Source organism: Neophocaena asiaeorientalis, unplaced genomic scaffold, assembly GCF_003031525.2.
Source record: "Neophocaena asiaeorientalis asiaeorientalis breed wild unplaced genomic scaffold, Neophocaena_asiaeorientalis_V1.1 scaffold150, whole genome shotgun sequence".
NCBI lineage: Eukaryota > Metazoa > Chordata > Mammalia > Artiodactyla > Phocoenidae > Neophocaena > Neophocaena asiaeorientalis.
The window spans coordinates 11621388-11638992 of record NW_020176571.1 but is presented as its reverse complement, the minus strand read 5'-3'; the positions used below and the strand labels follow the sequence as shown (position 1 = coordinate 11638992).

At 39.2% G+C, this 17605-nt stretch overlaps 1 protein-coding gene across 6 annotated transcripts in view; it reads left to right on the top strand.

The window, feature by feature from the left end:
- The window catches only part of EPS8 (EGFR pathway substrate 8, signaling adaptor), a 187817-nt gene extending 173443 nt beyond the window's left edge, over window positions 1–14374 (top strand). For 5 of the 6 annotated variants that reach the window (XM_024733470.1, XM_024733468.1, XM_024733466.1 and 2 more), the window contains 3 exons: window positions 9583–9763; window positions 11219–11348; window positions 13102–14374. In XM_024733470.1, the coding sequence (XP_024589238.1) occupies window positions 9583–9763; window positions 11219–11348; window positions 13102–13215 (425 nt within the window). In that variant the 3' untranslated portion in view covers window positions 13216–14374. The remainder of the gene's footprint in view (window positions 1–9582; window positions 9764–11218; window positions 11349–13101) is intronic. The other variant, XM_024733472.1, reaches the window with a different exon arrangement.
- The last annotated feature ends 3231 nt before the right edge of the window (window positions 14375–17605 follow it).

The following is a 17605-nucleotide window of genomic DNA, read 5'->3' as shown; positions in this document are numbered from 1 at the left end:
ACATCTAGGTTGGTTCCATGTCCTGGCTAATGTAAATAGTGCTGCAGTGAACATTGTGGTATGTCTCTTTTTGAATTATGCTTTTCTCAGACTATATGCCCAGTAGTGGGATTGCTGGGTCGTATGGTAGTTCTATTTTTAGTTTTTTAAGGAACTTCCATACTGTTCTCCATAGTGGTTGTATCAATTTACATTCCCACCAACAGGGTAGGAGGGTTCCCTTTTCACCACACCCTTTCCAGCATTTATTGTTTCTACGTTTTTTGATAATGGCCATTCTGACCGGCGTGAGGTGATACCTCATTGTAGCTTTGATTTGCATTTCTCTAATAATTAGTGATGTTGAGCATCTTTTCATGTGCCTCTTGGCCATCTGTAGGTCTCCCTTGGTGAAACGTCTATTTAGGTCTTCCGCCCATATTTTAACTGGATTGTTTTTTTGATATTGAGCTCCATGAGCTGTTTGTATATTTTGGAGATTAATCCTTTGTCTGTTGTTTCATTTGCAAATATTTTCTCTTATTCCGAGGGTTGTCTTTTGGTCTTGTTTATGGTTTCCTTTGCTGTGCAAAAGCTTTGAAGTTTAATTAAGTCGCATTTGTTTATTTTTGTTTTTATTTCCATTACTCTAGGAGATGGGTCAAAAAAGATCTTGCTGTGGTTTATGTCAGAGTGTTTTTCGTATGTTTTCCTCTAGAAGTTTTATAGTGTCTGGTCTTACATTTAAGTCTTTAATCCATTTGGAGTTTATTTTCGTGTATGGTGTTAGGTAGTGTTCTGATTTCATTCTTTTACATGTAGCTGTCCAGTTTTCCCAACACCACTTACTGAAGAGGCTGTCTTTTCTCCATTGTATGTTCTTGCCTCCTTTCTCATAAATTAGGTGCCCATATGTGCGTGGGCTTATCTCTGGGCATTCTATCCTGTATCATTGATCTGTATTCCTGTTTTTGTGCCAGTACCATTCTGTCTTGATTACTGTAGCTTTGTGGTATAGTTTGAAGTTGGGGAGGCTGATTCCTCCAACTCCGTTTTTCTTTCTCAAGATTGCTTTGGCTATTCGGGGTCTTTTGTGTTTCCATACGAATTGTAAGATTTTTTGTTCTAATTCTGTGAAGAATGCCATTGGTAGTTTGATAGGGGTTGCATTGAATCTGTAGATTGCTTTGGGTAGTATAGTCATTTTCACAATATTGATTCTTCCAATCCAAGAACATGGTATATTTCTCCATCTGTTTATGTCATCTTTGATTTCTTTCATCAGTGTTCTATAGTTTTCTGAGTACAAGTCTTTCACCTCCTTAGGCAGGTTTATTCCTAGGTATTTTATTCTTTTTGTTGCAACAGTAAATGGGAGTGTTTCCTTAATTTCTCTTTCTGATTTTTCATTGTTGGTATGTAGGAATGCCATGGATTTCTATGCATTAATTTTGTATCCTGCAACCTTACCAAACTCACTGATTAGTTCTACTAGTTTTCTAGTGACATCTTTAGGATTTTCTATATATAGTATCATGTCATCTGCAAACAGTGACAGTTTTACTTCTTCATTTCCAATTTGTCTTCCTTTTATTTCTTTTTCTTCTATGATTGCTCTGGCTAGGACTTCCAAAACTATGTTGAATAAGAGTGGCGAGAGTGGACATCCTTGTCTTGTTCCTGATCCTAGTAGAAATGCTTTCAGTTTTTCACCATTGAGTATGATGCTCATTGTGGGTTTGTCATATATGGCCTTTATTATGTTGAGGTAGGTTCCCTCTGTGCCCATTTTCTGGAGAGTTTTTATCATAAATGGGTGTTGAATTTTGTCAAAAGCTTTTTCTGCATCTATTGAGGTGATCATATGGTTTTTATTCCCTAATTTGTTAATGTAGTGTATCACATTGAATGATTTGCCTATTTTGAAGAATCCTTGCATCCCTGGGATAAATCCCACTTGATCATGGTGTATGATCCTTTTTTTTTTTTTTTTTTTTTTTTTTGTATGATCCTTTTAATGTGCTGTTGGATTTTGTTTGCTAGTATTTTGTTGAGGATTTTTGCATATGTTTTCATCAGTGATATTGGTCTATGATTTTCTTTTTTGTGATATCTTTTTTCTGGTTTGGGTATCAGGGTGATGATGGCTTCGTAGAATGAGTTTGGGAGTGTTCCTTCCTCTGCAATTTTTTGGAAGAGTTTGAGAAGGATAGGTGTTAGCTCTTCTCTAAATGTTTGGTAGAATTCACCTGTGAAGCCATCTGGACCTGGACTTTTGTTTGTTGGAAGGTTTTTAATTATGGTTTCAATTTCATTACTTGTGATAGGTCTGTTTATATTTCTAATTCTTCCTGGTTCAGTCTTGGAGAATTGTACCTTTCCAGGAATTTGTCCACTTCTTCGTGGTTGTCCATTTTATTGGCATATAGTTGTTTGTAATAGTCTCTTATAGTCCTTTGTATTTCTGCAGTGTCAGTTGTGATTCTCCATTTTCATTTCTAATTTTATTGATTTACGTCCTCTCCCTTTTTTTCTTGATGAATCTGGCTAAGGGTTTATCAATTTTGTTTATCTTCTCAAAGAACCAGCTTTTAGTTTTATTGATCTTTGCTATTGTTTTCTTCGTTTCTATTTCATTTATTTCTGCTCTGATCTTTATGATTTCTTTCCTTCTATGGAATTTGGGTTTTCTTTGTTCTTCTTTCTCTAGTTGTTTTAAGTGTAGGGTTAGATTGTTTATTTGAGGTTTTTCTTGTTTCTTGAGGTGAGACTGAATTGCTATAACCTTTCCTCTTAGAACTGCTTTTGCCGCATCCCATAGGGTTTGGGTTGTCATGTTTCGTTATCATTTGCTTCTATGTATTTTTTTGATTTCTTCAGTGATCTCTTGGTTATTTAGTAGCACACTGTTTAGCATCCATGTGTTTGCATTTTTTACAGTTTTTTCCTGTAATTGATTTCCAATCTCATAGCATTGTGGTCAGAAAAGATGCTTGATATGATTTCAATTTTCTTAAATTTACTGAGGCTTGATTTGTGACCCAAGATGTGATCTATCCTGGAGAATGTTCCGTGTGCACTTGAGAAGAAAGTGTATTCTGCCACTCTGGGTGGAATGTTCTATAAATATCAATTAGATCTATCTGGCCAGTTGTGTCATTTAAAGCTTGTGTTTCCTTATTTATTTTCTGTTTGGATGATCTGTCCATTGGTGTAAGTGGGATATTAAAGTCCCCTACTCTTATTGTGTTACTGTCGATTTCTCCTTTCATGGTTGTTAGCATTTGCCTTATGTATTGTAGTGCTCCTATGTTGGGTGCATAAACATTTATAATTGTTATATCTTCTTGGATTGATCCTTTGATCATTATGTAGTGTCCCTCATTATCTCTTGTAACAGTCTTTATTTTAAAGTCTATTTTATCTGATACAAGTATTACTACTCCAGCTTTCTTTTGATTTCCATTTGCATGAAATATCTTTTTCCATCCCTTCACTTTCAGTCTGTATGCGTCCCTAGGTCTGAAGTGGGTCTCTTGTAGACAGCATACATATGGGTCATATTTTTGTGTCCATTCAGCCAGTCTGTGTCTTTTGGTTGGGGCATTTACATTCAGGGTTGTTATCCATATGTATGTTCCTATTACCATTTTCTTAATTGTTTTGGGTTTGTTTTTGTGGGCCTTTTTCTCCTCTGTGTTTCCCCGCTTAGAGGAATTTCTTTAGCATTTGTTGTAACGCTGGTTTGGTGGTGCTGAATTCTCTTACCTTTTGTTTGTCTGAAAAGCTTTTGACTTCTCCATTGAATCTGAATGAGATCCTTGCTGGGTAGGGTAATCTTGGTTATAGGTTTTTCTCTTTCATCCCTTTAAGTATATCCTGCCACTCCCTCTGGCCTGCAGAATTTCCACTGAAAAGTCAGCTGACAACCTTCTGGGGATTCCTTTGTATGTTATTTTTTGTTTTTCCCTTGCTGCTTTTAATATTTTTTCTTTGAATTTAATTTTTGTTAGTTTGATTGATATGTGTCTTGGTGTGTTTTTCCTAGGGTTTATCCTGTATGGGACTCTCCATGCTTCCTGGACTTGGGTCACTATTTCCTCTCCCATGTTAGGGAAGTTTTCGACTATAATCTCTTCAAATATTTTCTCAGACCCTTTCTTTTTCTCTTCTTCCTCTGGGACGCCTATAATTTGAATGTTGGTATGTTTAGTGTTGTCCCAGAGGTCTCTGAGATTGTCTTCAATTCTTTTCATTCTTTTTTCTTTATTCTACTCCTTGGCAGTTATTTCGACCATTTTGTCTTGCAGCTCACTTATTCATTCTTCTGCCACCATTATTCTGTTATTGATTCATTCTAGTGTATTTTTCATTTCAGTTACTGTTTCATCTCTGTTTGTTCTTTAGTTCTTCTAGATCTTTGTTAAACATTTCTTGTATTTGCTCAATCCATGCTTCCATTCTGTTTCCAAGATTCTGGGTTATCTTAACTATCATTACTCTGAATTCTTTTTCAGGTAGATTGCCTATTTCCTCTTCATTTATTTGGTCTTGTAGGGTTTTACCTTGCTCCATCATCTGTGACATTTTTTTTTTGCCATCTCATTTTTTTTTTAATGTGTGCGATTGTGTTCCTGTTTTACTGGTCGTTTGGCCTGAGGCTTCCAACACTGGTGTTTGTAGGTTATTGGGTTGAGCTGAGTCTTGGTGCTGAGATGAGGAACTCTGTGAGACCTCACTCTGATGAATATTCCCTGGGGTCTGAGGTTCTCTGTTAGTCCAGTGGTTCAGACTTGGAGCTCCCACTGCAGGAGCTCCCCTCAACCCCAGGATCGCAAATCAAGATCTTGCAAGCCACGTGGGGTGGCAAAAAAAAAAAGAGAGAGAAACAACAAAGTAAAAAATAAAATCAGACTAGGAAACTAACAGATATGTTAGAAAGAATGTAAAAATAAAACTATAGATGAATCAACAACCAGAAGGTACATCAGTACCACAGTAGTAAAAAGGAGGAGGAGGGAAAGGAAAACAAAGCTGGGGGATGGAAAGACCTTGGCTCTGGAGGGCGGGGCCTAAGCAAGGGTGAGGTTTGGGTGGTGGGTGGGGCCAATGCTCAGGACCCACAGGGCTGGAAAAGGCCCTGGGGGCTGTGGGGGGTGGGGCTTAGGCTCAAGGAACAGAAGGGGCCTAGGCGTGCACCCCACCCCAGTCTCAGAGGGCGGGGGACCTCACCTGGGAGCCTAGCAGGCTTCCTGGGCTCGAGTGGGTGGGGCAAATGCCCTCCTCTCCTCTGCTGCTCCTCCGGTCTGGGTTCTGGGAGGGCCCCTCCCGCCTGCCTCTCCTGATCTCCCCGGCCTCCGTCCTATGCCCCCAAGGACCCACGTGACCTGGAAAGGGCAGGGGATTAGGCTGGGAGCTCAGCAGGCTCCCTGTGCCTGAGTCCAGATACAAGTTTTGAACTGTTAACTTTATAGCTGAGACTGGAACTTCAGATTGAAGTTCTCATCTCAGTAAATCATAGCCCTGTCTCTTCAGTTGTGGTCACTCTTGATTTAAAAAAAATTAAAAAGAAGACACTGAAACTATTACTATTTAATTGTTCTAGAAATTCTGGTTAAATGCAATAAGCACAAACCTACTTTTATACATTACTTTCTCAGCTGAAGTATAGCCAATTTAAATTACCTTCTCATCCATATCGTGACCTTACCAAAGAACTAATGGAAAACTGAAGTTTTGGAAAAATGATTAGCTCTTTCTGTGTGGCAAAAACAACTATGCCTGTGCATGTGTGTGTATGAGAGTGTGTGTGCATGAATATAACTGGCAACTAAATTTTAAAATATTTTTGTGTATTTTTTGAAAAGATGCTTTTATTTTTTTTCAGACACGAAAGACATAGTTTTGAGATGAGAAAGTTCTGTAAATGTTTTTATTGATTTCCCTAAGGAAAATTTTCCTCTCAGAAACTTTCTTCATTCTTCCCACAAGTTTATAACATCTCCCTTCTTTGTTACGTCAGCGCGGTAATCTTTGACACAGTGGCACTCTTTTTCCAGGCCTGGGATCAGGGTTCATAGGCATCCAGGCCCAGTTTTGGAACAGTCTGTGGGCTGGGACAGTTTGTTCTTTGTCCTAGTCTAAGAAACTAAGAATAACCTAATGGGAAAGAGGCATGGTGAGGATACTTTAAAGATAGAGAACCCGCCTGATAATTGTGACTCATCATTTTCAAGTCTGTTTTTCTTAAGTCAAAGGGTGACACTGGTATGTAAAACATAAACATATGTCCCCAAATTTACACATGTACTTGTTTCCTTAAACTAATAAAATTTTGCGTTTACTTATGTAATGTTCCTTTTAAAGATAGCTCAGAAGTATAGTTTGACATTAACTATAGTCCTTTTTATAAAACAAATATTTTCTTGATAGCTTGCTTTCTTGAGCACTTTTTTGAAGAACATTTCTACTGAACGAGTATTGGGGCTTCTCAACGGTCTTTTTAGAACCAAATAGACATGCTTCTTTACTGGTAACCAGGTCTCTTTCAAAATATACCTTTTGTGGTACTTGCGTTCTCTGCTTATGGCCTAGACTTCTGATAAGAGTAAAATGGAAGGAGCTGTAAATTGAATACTCACCCATAAAAATGTTACCAAATAGCTATGAACAAGGGAGAAAAGTAACAGGCCTATTTTTAAAATGTCACAAGTAGCGAGAACCCGGCTCCTTTTCTGAAGTGTTTACTGCATTTATTCAAACTAGCTGCTTGGAGCCCTGTGTCATATAAGCTATTCAGTTTGACTTGTCGTAAGATTCAAAAAGGTTCTCTTCATCACTTTTAAAGATATCAATGCTTCAGTTGTTTTGCATGTCTTCCATTTCCTTTGAAATGTTAGTCCTTTTATATGAGTTTAATCTTTTGTAATCAGAAGTGTTGTTTTAGAAAGAGGTGTAAAGTTAGTCTGGTGTGTTGTTATGTGCTAGAACATTGCAAATGGAAACCCAAACCAGGAACACATTAGAAGAGGTTTTTATATTCCCTGGAAAGAGGTTATGCTGTGGACTGGAAATGATCCCACAGTGGCTAAGTCAACAGATAAGGAGATAACTATTTTAGTGTGGTTATACTTTTTCTCTTGTATTTCTTTGAGATGTACTCCTATGTTGTATGGCAGTGTGACTACATTGTACTGATTTAAAAGAGTTAACTAATGAAATGCATGTCCTGTATTACTTAAATGTGACAATCAATAATATTCCCTCTTACTCTCTTTAGCCCCCTCATCCTCCCTCCTTTCCTCCCTTCCCTTCTCTTATTTCCCTTTCTTTTGACTTCTTTCTTTTTCAAAAGGTTTCCTGAGTACTTGAGGCATTAAAAAAAATTAGGCTGAAATAACACTATTTGACTATTTCACACTTTCATTTATTTCCCAGGGGCACCAAACACTTTCTAAAAATACTTTCCCTGAAAAAAACAATCAGAACAATGGTCACAAAAGCTTCCTTAGTGACCAGGTCACTGTCACTTGCCAAGTTAGTTAATTGGATTACTATATCAGTTCTTTGCACTTAATTCTTGAAGGTGATATACAAATAATGTATCTGTGTGTGTGTGTGTGTGTGTGTGTGTGTGTGTGTGTGTGTGTGTGTGTGTGTGTGTGTCTGACTCACATTTTAAATGCATCACTTTGTTATATTGAGAAAAGGATGAAGAGTGAAGAGTGGGGTCATGGAGAGTAGAAGCAGAGAGACCTGTAAATAGGCTGGTGGCTCAGACCAGGCTGCTAATAGAAAAAAATGGAGTGAAGTGATTGGGCTGTGTGATGTATTCTAATGGTAGGACCAACAGGATTTGCCGATGGATTGGATATAATCGAGGGCAAAGGGGAGTCAGGCATACCTACATGGTATTTTGTTGGGAGAACTGGAAAAATAGAATTACCAAGTTGGGAAGTCTAGCATAAAAGTAAGCTTCAGGAAGAAGATGAGTAATTCAGATTTGAACATGTTATGTTTGAGATAGCTAATAGACATCCAATGAATATATCAAATAGGCAGTTGATGTATATTGGTCTAGAGTTCTGAGGACCAGTCTGGACTAGAGAAGTAATTTGGGTAGTCATCAGCTTTTAAATGGCATTTAAAACCAGGAGACCAGGCACAACAGTCATTGATGGAGTGAGTGCAGACACAGAAGAGGTCCAAGGACTGTGTCCTGGAGAGTTGGGGAGATGAGATGAGCATCTGAGAAAAGGATGCTGAGGAGAGGCCAGTAAGACAGGAGGAAAATCAGAGAGTGTGGTGTCCTGAAGGCCATAAGAAGAAAGTGTTTCAAGGAGGGAGCGCCTTCTTCAAATGTTGCTGATAGATTAAATGAGGAAACGACTGGGATCAACCATTGGAGTTGAGCAAAATGGCATGGAGGGATGGGGCCAAAAACCTGATCGCAGTGAATTCAAGAGGAAATTGGAGAATGGGAATTGGAGTCAGCTGGTATAGACAGCTTCTCATGGAGTTTTGCTAAAAGGGGAGCAGAGAAATGGGCCGTAGCTGGCAGGGGACGTGGGGTTAAGAAAGGGCTCATTTAAACATGAGAGAAATAAAATAATAGCATGCTTGTAAGCGGATGAAATGATTCAGTAAAAGAGGAAAATTGATAACATGGGAGAAGCAGGGGGGAAATTACTGTCAAAGTATTCAAACAGACAGAGGACACGGAGTCTAGTGCATATGTAGAGGGGCTGGCCTGAGGAGAGTGGAAACAGTTCATCTATAATGTAATAGAAGGAGGGCTGGCAGAGTGTACGGGGAAAGTGCTAGTGGTAAGGAGAGCTGCTGGGGGAACTTCAGGAGGTTTTCTTTTAACTTCTTTATTTACTCAGAAATTATGCATGTGAAATCATCAGCTCAGGGAGAGGACTGAGGACTGGGAACTGGAGGTTTGCAGAAGGAAGAAGATAGGAAATGCTTGTCTGACCATGGACAGTTATACGGTCCCGGGCAGGATTTCTCAACCTGAGCCCCTGTGGACGTTTGGGGCTAGATAATTCTCTGACGTAGCAACGTGACCTGTGTGCATTGCAGAATGTTTTGTGCATCCCGGGCCTCTACCCACTGCATGACTGTAGCTTCCTTGCCCCTTGCCCCCTGTTTGTGACATCCCAAAGTATCTCTAGCCATTGCCAGATGTACCCTGTGGTTAAAATTTCCCCCAGTTGAAAGCCACTGGCCTCAGGAAATGTAGTATGAATGTCACAGACCATTAACAGCCCAGTGGAGGCTCATGATCATGAATGTAACATGAGCTCACTCAGCATTGTTGTGTTCGATTTGGCATGCAGGTGCAGCACAGAATAAACAGAAAGTGAGATTTAACAAGGGTGGGGGGGCTTGCCAGATGAACACAATGAAGAAAGAAGAGACAGGGAGTGATTTTAATAATTGATCACAGAGTTTATACTTGGTGAGCATGAAAGGAAAGATGGTAGGAATACTAGATCGTAAGTCCTGTTGGGGTCAAAGGATTCTTGGCACTGGGGTTCTAGAAGAGCAACAGCTGTTAGGGCTTTCAAAACTAACCTCCTCTGTGTTGGTATCTAGGAAGGAAATCTCAGATGGAGGAAGTGCAGGATGAACTCATCCACAGACTGACCATTGGTCGGAGCGCCGCCCAGAAGAAGTTCCACGTGCCACGGCAGAATGTGCCAGTTGTCAATATCACTTATGACTCCACCCCAGAGGACGTGAAGACATGGTTGCAGTCAAAGGGGTTCAACCCTGTGTAAGTCTCTCTGGGGATACTTCACAGTTCTGTGTGTATAACATGCAGTGTTTTCAATTTGATCACTAAGATGTCACAAGTGACTCTTAGAAAATGTGAGAACCCGAACTGCATCTGTTTCCATGCTCAGGAAATGACTCTAGCCATTTTTAGCTAAAAAAAAAAAAAAATTGGAGGAAGGAGAAATAACTATCATTTGATGGCACCCCATTTTCTAGATGGTGGTGTCTGTTCATCATTGGTCCCTCAAGCAGTCTCTTGGCAGCTTTGAGGCTGGTGGCTGTCTTTCTGCCTCAGAGGGTCACACAGGATAGGTCTGTAGTCTTACCTAGACTCCACAGACCGCAGAGGACATAAAGCAGAACCTTTTCTCCCGCTGCAGCATAGAGATCCCAGGCAAATAAAAAATAGGTGACATTACTTACTGTAGATTATAATCTAATAGAGCTTTCCTTTAGGAAAGCCACAGTGAAGTTTCTATTTGTCTATAATTAAAAACTTGTAAACATTTTCTTGTGTATTTGGTAAACATACTTGAATATACGTATTTGAACTATTTGACTAATACATATTCAAGAGCACTTGGCACATTATAGACTCACCCAGTGTGACTGAAAACATGAGGTACACTGGTTAGTCAGTTGCCCGGCTACTAGAAAGTTATCCATTCCTTCTACGAAACACCAAATTTCAAGAAATTGGTAATACACAGTAAAGATAATAAACCCAGTTGACTCTTTTTTGACGCTTCATGATCAATGATCTTATATAGCCTCAGGGTCGTTATCATGACCGTCCCCTGTCATTGCCCTAAGCACCCTAGCACCATTTATGAGTTCCAGTGTATGGAACACCTAGAAAAGAGAGGTTGTAGCAGGACCAGAAATCTTTCTTTTGTTTTATCCAGACAGTATTTTATTTATTTATTTGTTTGTTTTAATTTTTTTTTTTTTTGCGGTACGCGGGCCCCTCACTGTTGTGGCCTCTCCCGTTGCGGAGCACAGGCTCCGGACGTGCAGGCTCAGCGGCCATGGCTCACGGGCCCAGCCGCTCCGCGGCATGTGGGATCTTCCCGGACCGGGGCACGAACCCGCGTCCCCTGCATCGGCAGGTGGACTCTCAACCACTGCGCCACCAGGGAAGCCCTATTTTTAATTAGTTTTTATTGAAGTATAGTTGATTTACAATGTTGTGCTAATTTCTGCTGTACAGCAAAGTAGCTCACTTATACACCTGTGTGCATTCTTTTTTATATTCTTTTCCATTATGGTTCAGCCCAGGATGTTGTCTGTAGTTCCCTGTGTTATATAGTAGGCCTTGTTTATCCGTCCTCTATATAATAGTTTGCATCTGCTAACCCCAGACTCCCAGTCCATCCCTCCTCCTTGGCAACCACAAATCCAGACAGTATTTTTAATGCTCTATTTCCCTCTTTTCCTCCTTTTGTTTTTTCAGAACTGTCAATAGTCTTGGAGTATTAAATGGTGCACAGCTTTTCTCTCTCAATAAAGATGAACTGAGAACCGTCTGCCCTGAAGGGGCCAGAGTCTTTAGCCAAATCACTGTACAGAAAGCGGCATTAGAGGTACGACTTCTCAACCTAAGGTGGTGTTTTTCTACATTAGCCAAGAGTATGGACTGCAACTCGAAAGCTCTGGAAACAATATTTATGTCCATATAGGTCGCTTTCTTTGCCTTTCATGCAGAGCTGAATTCAACTTGATTCAGCTTTAGTAATCTGTCACTGGACACCCTTAGCGAGCATTTTCAGGGAGAGTAATTTGTTATAAGTGCTCCTATAACATGAAGCTTGAGCTTCATATACTTTTGGATATCTAATGAAAAGCCTAATGTTCTCATTTTACGTGCACTACCTCTGTAGGAATTTTATTTACTCATTTACTTCGGGTGAGTAAATGACTTAAGAGGCCAGAATTCTTTTACCTGTCCTTAATATTTAGTTTGGAGATTCTAGCAGGTTAGAGGTTATAAAGTCTTAAAACTGTGGCTGTGTGCCTTAGGCCTGCTTATGCATATAAATAATCAGAGGGAAAATATTAGATAGGGATCATTGAAAACAGCGGGCCATGAAGAGTAATTCTTTAGTTATAGCTGTTTCTATGAAAGAAAAAGAGTAAATGTTTTCTAGATTGGCTATACTTAAGGTTTCAATATCCTACTCTACTTAACGTGGGCTGTGTAAGGGTAGTAGTTTCTAACTGTTACATCTCACCGCTCTCAATAGCTTTCATGAAAATTAAACTTAGACTCCAATGAAAGGGTATAGGCTTTGGCGTGAAATCAATACGTAATTATCTCTAGCAGGTTTATTGTATACATTCAACAGTTAAATAACTCAGTAAAATAGCTTCGTGCATACAACCCTGTAACCATTCTCACTCAGGAGAAATTATATTTCCCTTGGAAATTTTTCCTGCGACATTCATCTTGGTTGATTCTGTATTAGACTTTCTGTATATTGAATGTGAGTCGGGATTATATCTTTTCTGAGGCAGTTTTGTTGCCATTATACCTTCTAATTTTGTTAAGAATGTATAAATTCCTCCTTAAGGGTTATGATAGAAAGTTCCATATTCCTAACCTTTCTGAATTCCTTCAGTCCAGACTCCCTATCACTGTCATTTCCCCTGACTTCCCATGTGCTCCTGGCCTCTAGCTCCTGTTCCTCTGGATGTGAATTAAGGCAGAGACTTCTTACCTGAGGTTCTCCGTCTTCCCCAGGCACCTTCCCATCATGCCCTTCTCTTGTATCTAGTTCATGTTCATATTACTCACCTGTGTTGCCAGAGATTTCTGTAGATGAGAGAGGAATAAGGAGGGTGCATAGGGACTGTAGGCCAGGTTTGGAAAGGACAAAAGCCAACAAGATGTCAGAAGGTCAGAACCCTTTGGTATGAGCAAACTTGGTGTCTTCTGAAGAAGGGGCTTTGGGCCTGATTTAGAATCCCCTAAGGTAGATAGATGAGTATCTTACTTGACCTAAAGAGCATTCTTTGATAATTTACCATCTTTTTGTGCTTCTTGTACAATCTCTTCTTTCCCCCAGGGAATCTAGAGCATTCCACATGCATTGCTGATTTATCTTTAACAGGTTCAAGTGAAAGGCATGGTGAATGAATTGCCTTAAGACAGTATAAGTGAAAATGTGATGTTAGTGAAGTCCAGCATCATCACTTATATAAAGGGCGGCCTTCAGTTTTCCCCTTAGAGACATGAGAAGAAAAACACAAAGAACTTTTAGCCTAAGCCATTTCATGACATGATTTGCAGCCTCACAAACCAGTAACCGTCTCGTCCGAACCATGTTTGTTTTTCAGGATAACAACGGCAGCTCTGAGTTGCAAGAAATCATGCGAAGACGACAGGAAAAAATCAGTGCTGCTGCTAGCGATTCAGGAGTGGAATCTTTTGATGAGGGAAGCAGTCACTAATTAGTTTTTAAACTCCATTATTCTTGGCATTATTCCAACGTGCTTTGTTTTAAGAAGACATGAAGGGAATGTCAGATTCTCATTTCTTGGTGTACAGAATTTATCGCCATATAGAAACAACGCAAACATAAGTAAGCAGACAACTTGCTCCTGGGCCTGTTATTTTTATTAAAATGAAAACATTTTAAACAGAATTTCTCACCTTGGGAATATTTTGCCTACTTTACCAAGGTGAGGTTTCCTTTATTGGATTAATTATTTCATCCCCATCTCAATGCCTAAGCAGACTTTTTTTTTTTTTGACAGTGGTGAGTTTATTTATTGCAACAAAACAGAGATATTGCCCATGATTCAAAATCTAAACAGTTTCAGTTTTGCCTGTGACTATGGTATGTATCATCCAGGGTGTAGCTTCCTTTATAAAGGCTAGCCTCTGCTTACTTAGGTCTCTTCTTCAATATACTCCGTAATCGAATGTTTAGATTTATTTAAAGTTCTTAATGCCAACAGTTTTTAAAAAAGATTAAAACACTGAATGAACTGTAAAATACAACAAGGCCGTGGACATACAAATAGAAACCTTTGGAGCATTCCCGAGACATTTTATCTGTCGTGGCTCTGTTGATCCCAATTCCTTGTATAGCTTGTATTTTGATTCAGTTTATATTCTTCTTATTATCTATACTGTGTTCTTATATACGAGAAAGCACAAGTGTAAAAGAGGTCATATACATTCAAACTCGGTCACCGGAAACAGCCTGCATTGGTGTGTGTTACAGTATTCTGCTTAATGAAGGCCTCAGTTCTGAATATTGATATAAGTACTTAAGAGCAAATTGGGGCCATTTTATGAGTTTATCTGTGTCAAGTTTTTTTCCGGTAATAAGAAATAATATACACATATTTTAATCCTGTGAAAGATTCTAGGTAGAGAAAGGAAAGAGACTTAACCTTCAACAAATGTTATTTTTGAAAACATGATTTTTGTCATTAAATGTTATATTATTTCACATATATAAAACAGATGTTATGTAAGAATGTTGTATATTTTAACATAAATCCATTTAGAGAGATTATCTAGATTCATTAATTTTCATAGTGCCTTTTTCACATGAGTCAGCTGGAAAGTCTGCAATAAACAGTATTTGCCGTACATTAATAAATGGCTTCTGTCTCGTTGGCAAAAGGGACCTTTGGCGTGCAGAGTGGGGATCAGGGTTGCATGGAATGGGAAAAACAGAGGCCCACGCTCTTCCTTTTTTTTTTTTTTTTTAACTGATTCCCAGTGGAGTTCTGAGTGGGTAGAAACTTTTCTAGAATACTTTCTTCAGTTGTTTCTCTTCTTTTCACCTCTCTTATTTCATCATCTTTTCTTTCACCATCTAGTAAAAACAAACTTACACACCATTTGTGGTTACAAAGTGCTTCCACATAAACGCTTTGTTAGAGATCTACAGTAATCTGTGAGTTGTATCTTATAGATGAGGAGGCTTAGCTTCCTACAGGCTAACTTTCCCCAAATCATGAGGGATATGAGAATCTCTTGTCTTCCATTTCTCAGTCTCTCCGTAACGTCGTCCCTTGGACAAAGTGAGGCAAACATGAGAATAATAATTATTGTAGATCCTTCCCATTTCATAAGCACCGATGCACATTTATAACTTAGCCCTTATTGAAAATCTCTGAAAATGTAGGTATAAGACAAAAGAAATTGGCATGGAAAAGTTCAAATAACCTGTGTGTAATATAGCATATCTGACATGAAAAGAATTGGTATCATTTATAAGTATGTCTTTATGCTATAAAATTCCAAAGGAAAATATCACCAAGGTAGTAATTGCAGGAAGTAGTTACCTCCCTCTGGGATGTGGAGACCAAGAGAAGACTTGGGATTAATGGAATTTAAAAGCTTGAGGGAGAGTTTGTATCCCAACATCTGAGGAGTTAGGCCACTGGGATGAGAAGTTTGGAGGAAAGACGCCACAACTGGTAAACCTCGGAGAAGGGGGCACAGCCTAACTGGTGCTGTTGCCTCAGGAATTCAGAAAAGAATTCAGCGGAAGAAATAGTTCAGCAAATCCATGGAGCTGGGACTCAGACCTCAGAGGAGAGCAGCCCAGGCAGCTGGTACTGGAATTTCTGAGAGGGAACAAGGAGGCTGCTACTGGGATTGCGGGGTCACTGGAACCTACAGGCAATCAATCACTACTTATAGAGTGAAGAACTATTATTAGGGTGATGTTGATAGAAACAGGAAATAAAACAGAAAAAAAGCAAGTCCCTTGTTTCCCCTCTAGCTTCCTGTGTCCCTGTAGCACACTTTTTGGACAGAATCTATTGGTCACCCACCTGGCAAAGCCCCAGATCACAAAGATGGGAATAAAGGGGTAGATTGGAAACTGAGAGAACAGCTCAAGAACCAACGTGTTTCAACTCTGGCTACTTAACTTATATGTGCACTCCTCTGCACATCTTTGAAATTCTATAAAATGATTTTTTTAATGTTTATACTTTTGCCCAAAAAAGATGCAATCATCCTTCTCTGTTGTTTAAACAGTATTTAACATAAGGAATTGGTTAAACAGGCAAAAAGGAAACACTGTGATACCACGGAGGTAGTAATAATGGGAAAGCAACCCCCATCCCTTGGGCTAGGGCTGCACAGGGAAGGGGTTGGGTTTATCAGCAATTAGAAGCCTGAAGAAGGAAGGGCCCTGGGAGCTTGGGCACAGACCACTGAAGAAGAGGCACTGTCTGGTGTTGGTGCTGATGCCTCAAGACCACAGAGGAGAGATCCCCTGTAGAGCTGGGACAGAGACTTGAAGAGAGAGAAGGTTCTGGACAGTTTACCTCTGAAGGAGTGCAGTGATGGGGTTCTGAAAACTTAGGGGAAAAATCTAGAAATTAGAGTTACCTACTGCTACTGGAATCAGTTACCTACTGCTGCTGCCAGAGTGGAGCTCTCATCACTGGCATTAAGCCATTTGCTTATGGCCTTTGTGTAGTTTACTGCCTGTTTCTTGATGTTCATTGAGCTTTTGGAAACTGTGGGATTATAGTTTTTACTAAATTTGGTAAAGTTTCAGTCATCACTATTTTTTTTTTCTTCTGTCCTTCCTGCCTTCTCCCCTTGGGAGACTCCAGTTTCATGTGTGCTAGGCCATTTGAAGTTTTCCCAAGGTCACTGGTACTCTGTTAATTTTTTACCTAGTTTTTTTTCCTCTGTTAATTTTTTACCCAGTTTTTTTTCCTCTGTGTTTCATTTTGGGTAATTTCTATTTCTGTCTTCAAGTTCACTAATCTTTTCTTCTGCAATTTCTATTCTGCTTTTAATCTCTTCCATTTGTGTTTTTCATCTCATATTAGAGTTTTCATATTTAGAAGTTTTACTTTTTGAAAAAATTTCTTCCATGTCTCAACTTGCTCAATATTTCTTCAATTTTATCAATCGTATGGAAGCAGTAAAAATATCTGTCTTACTACTCTTGTTTATTCTATCATCTTCATAAATTCTAGGTTAGTTATGATTGATTTTTTTCTTTATTATGGGTTTTATTTTCTTGCTTCTTTGTATGCTTGATAATTTTAAAAGCTCTGGCTACTTTCAAGATTCTTTTCTGTGTCTTTCATTTTTAATGTAATTTTTAATTGGTTGCCAGATATTGTGAATTTTACCTTTATTGTGTTAGGTGCTGGATACTTTTGTATACCTTTAAATATTATTGTGCTTTGTTTGGGGATGCTATTAAATTACTTGGTAAGAGTTTGATCTTGCCTTTAAGCTTTGTTTGGTGAAACCAGAGCAATATTTACATTATAACTAACTTTATCTCACTGTTGTAGCAAAACCCTTCTGGTTCCTCAACCTATTGTTCCATGAATTATGTTTTCCACTGTAGCAGGTGGTAATAAGGACTATTCCTGGTTCTGTGTGAGCTCTGAGAACTGTTCCTCTAATGCTTTCAGGTGGTTCTTTCCTCAGGCTTGAGCAGTTTTCTCATAGGCATGCAATGATCCATCCTCAGCTTAGGACTCTATGGGGACCCTATGCATATCTCCAGAGCTCTCTCCTCATGCAGCTTTCTCCTCTCTATTACTCTGTGCTGTAATTTTAGCTCCCTTGCCCTTGCCACACTTTAAACTTTGTCTCCTCAACTCAAGGAGTCTGCTGAATTCCACATGGGTTCTCCCTCCCCGCACTGAAGCTTGAAAGCAATCCCTAGGCAGAAAGCTGGAACAGTTGTAGGGTTTTCTGCATTTTTTTCATCTTTCATTGCCCAGTGTTCAATATCTTGAAAAATGTTCACATATGTATGTGAATACATATGTGTGTGAAGCACATATTATTTCAGGCTGGAGGGTAAATCCAGTCCCTCTGACTCCCATCTTG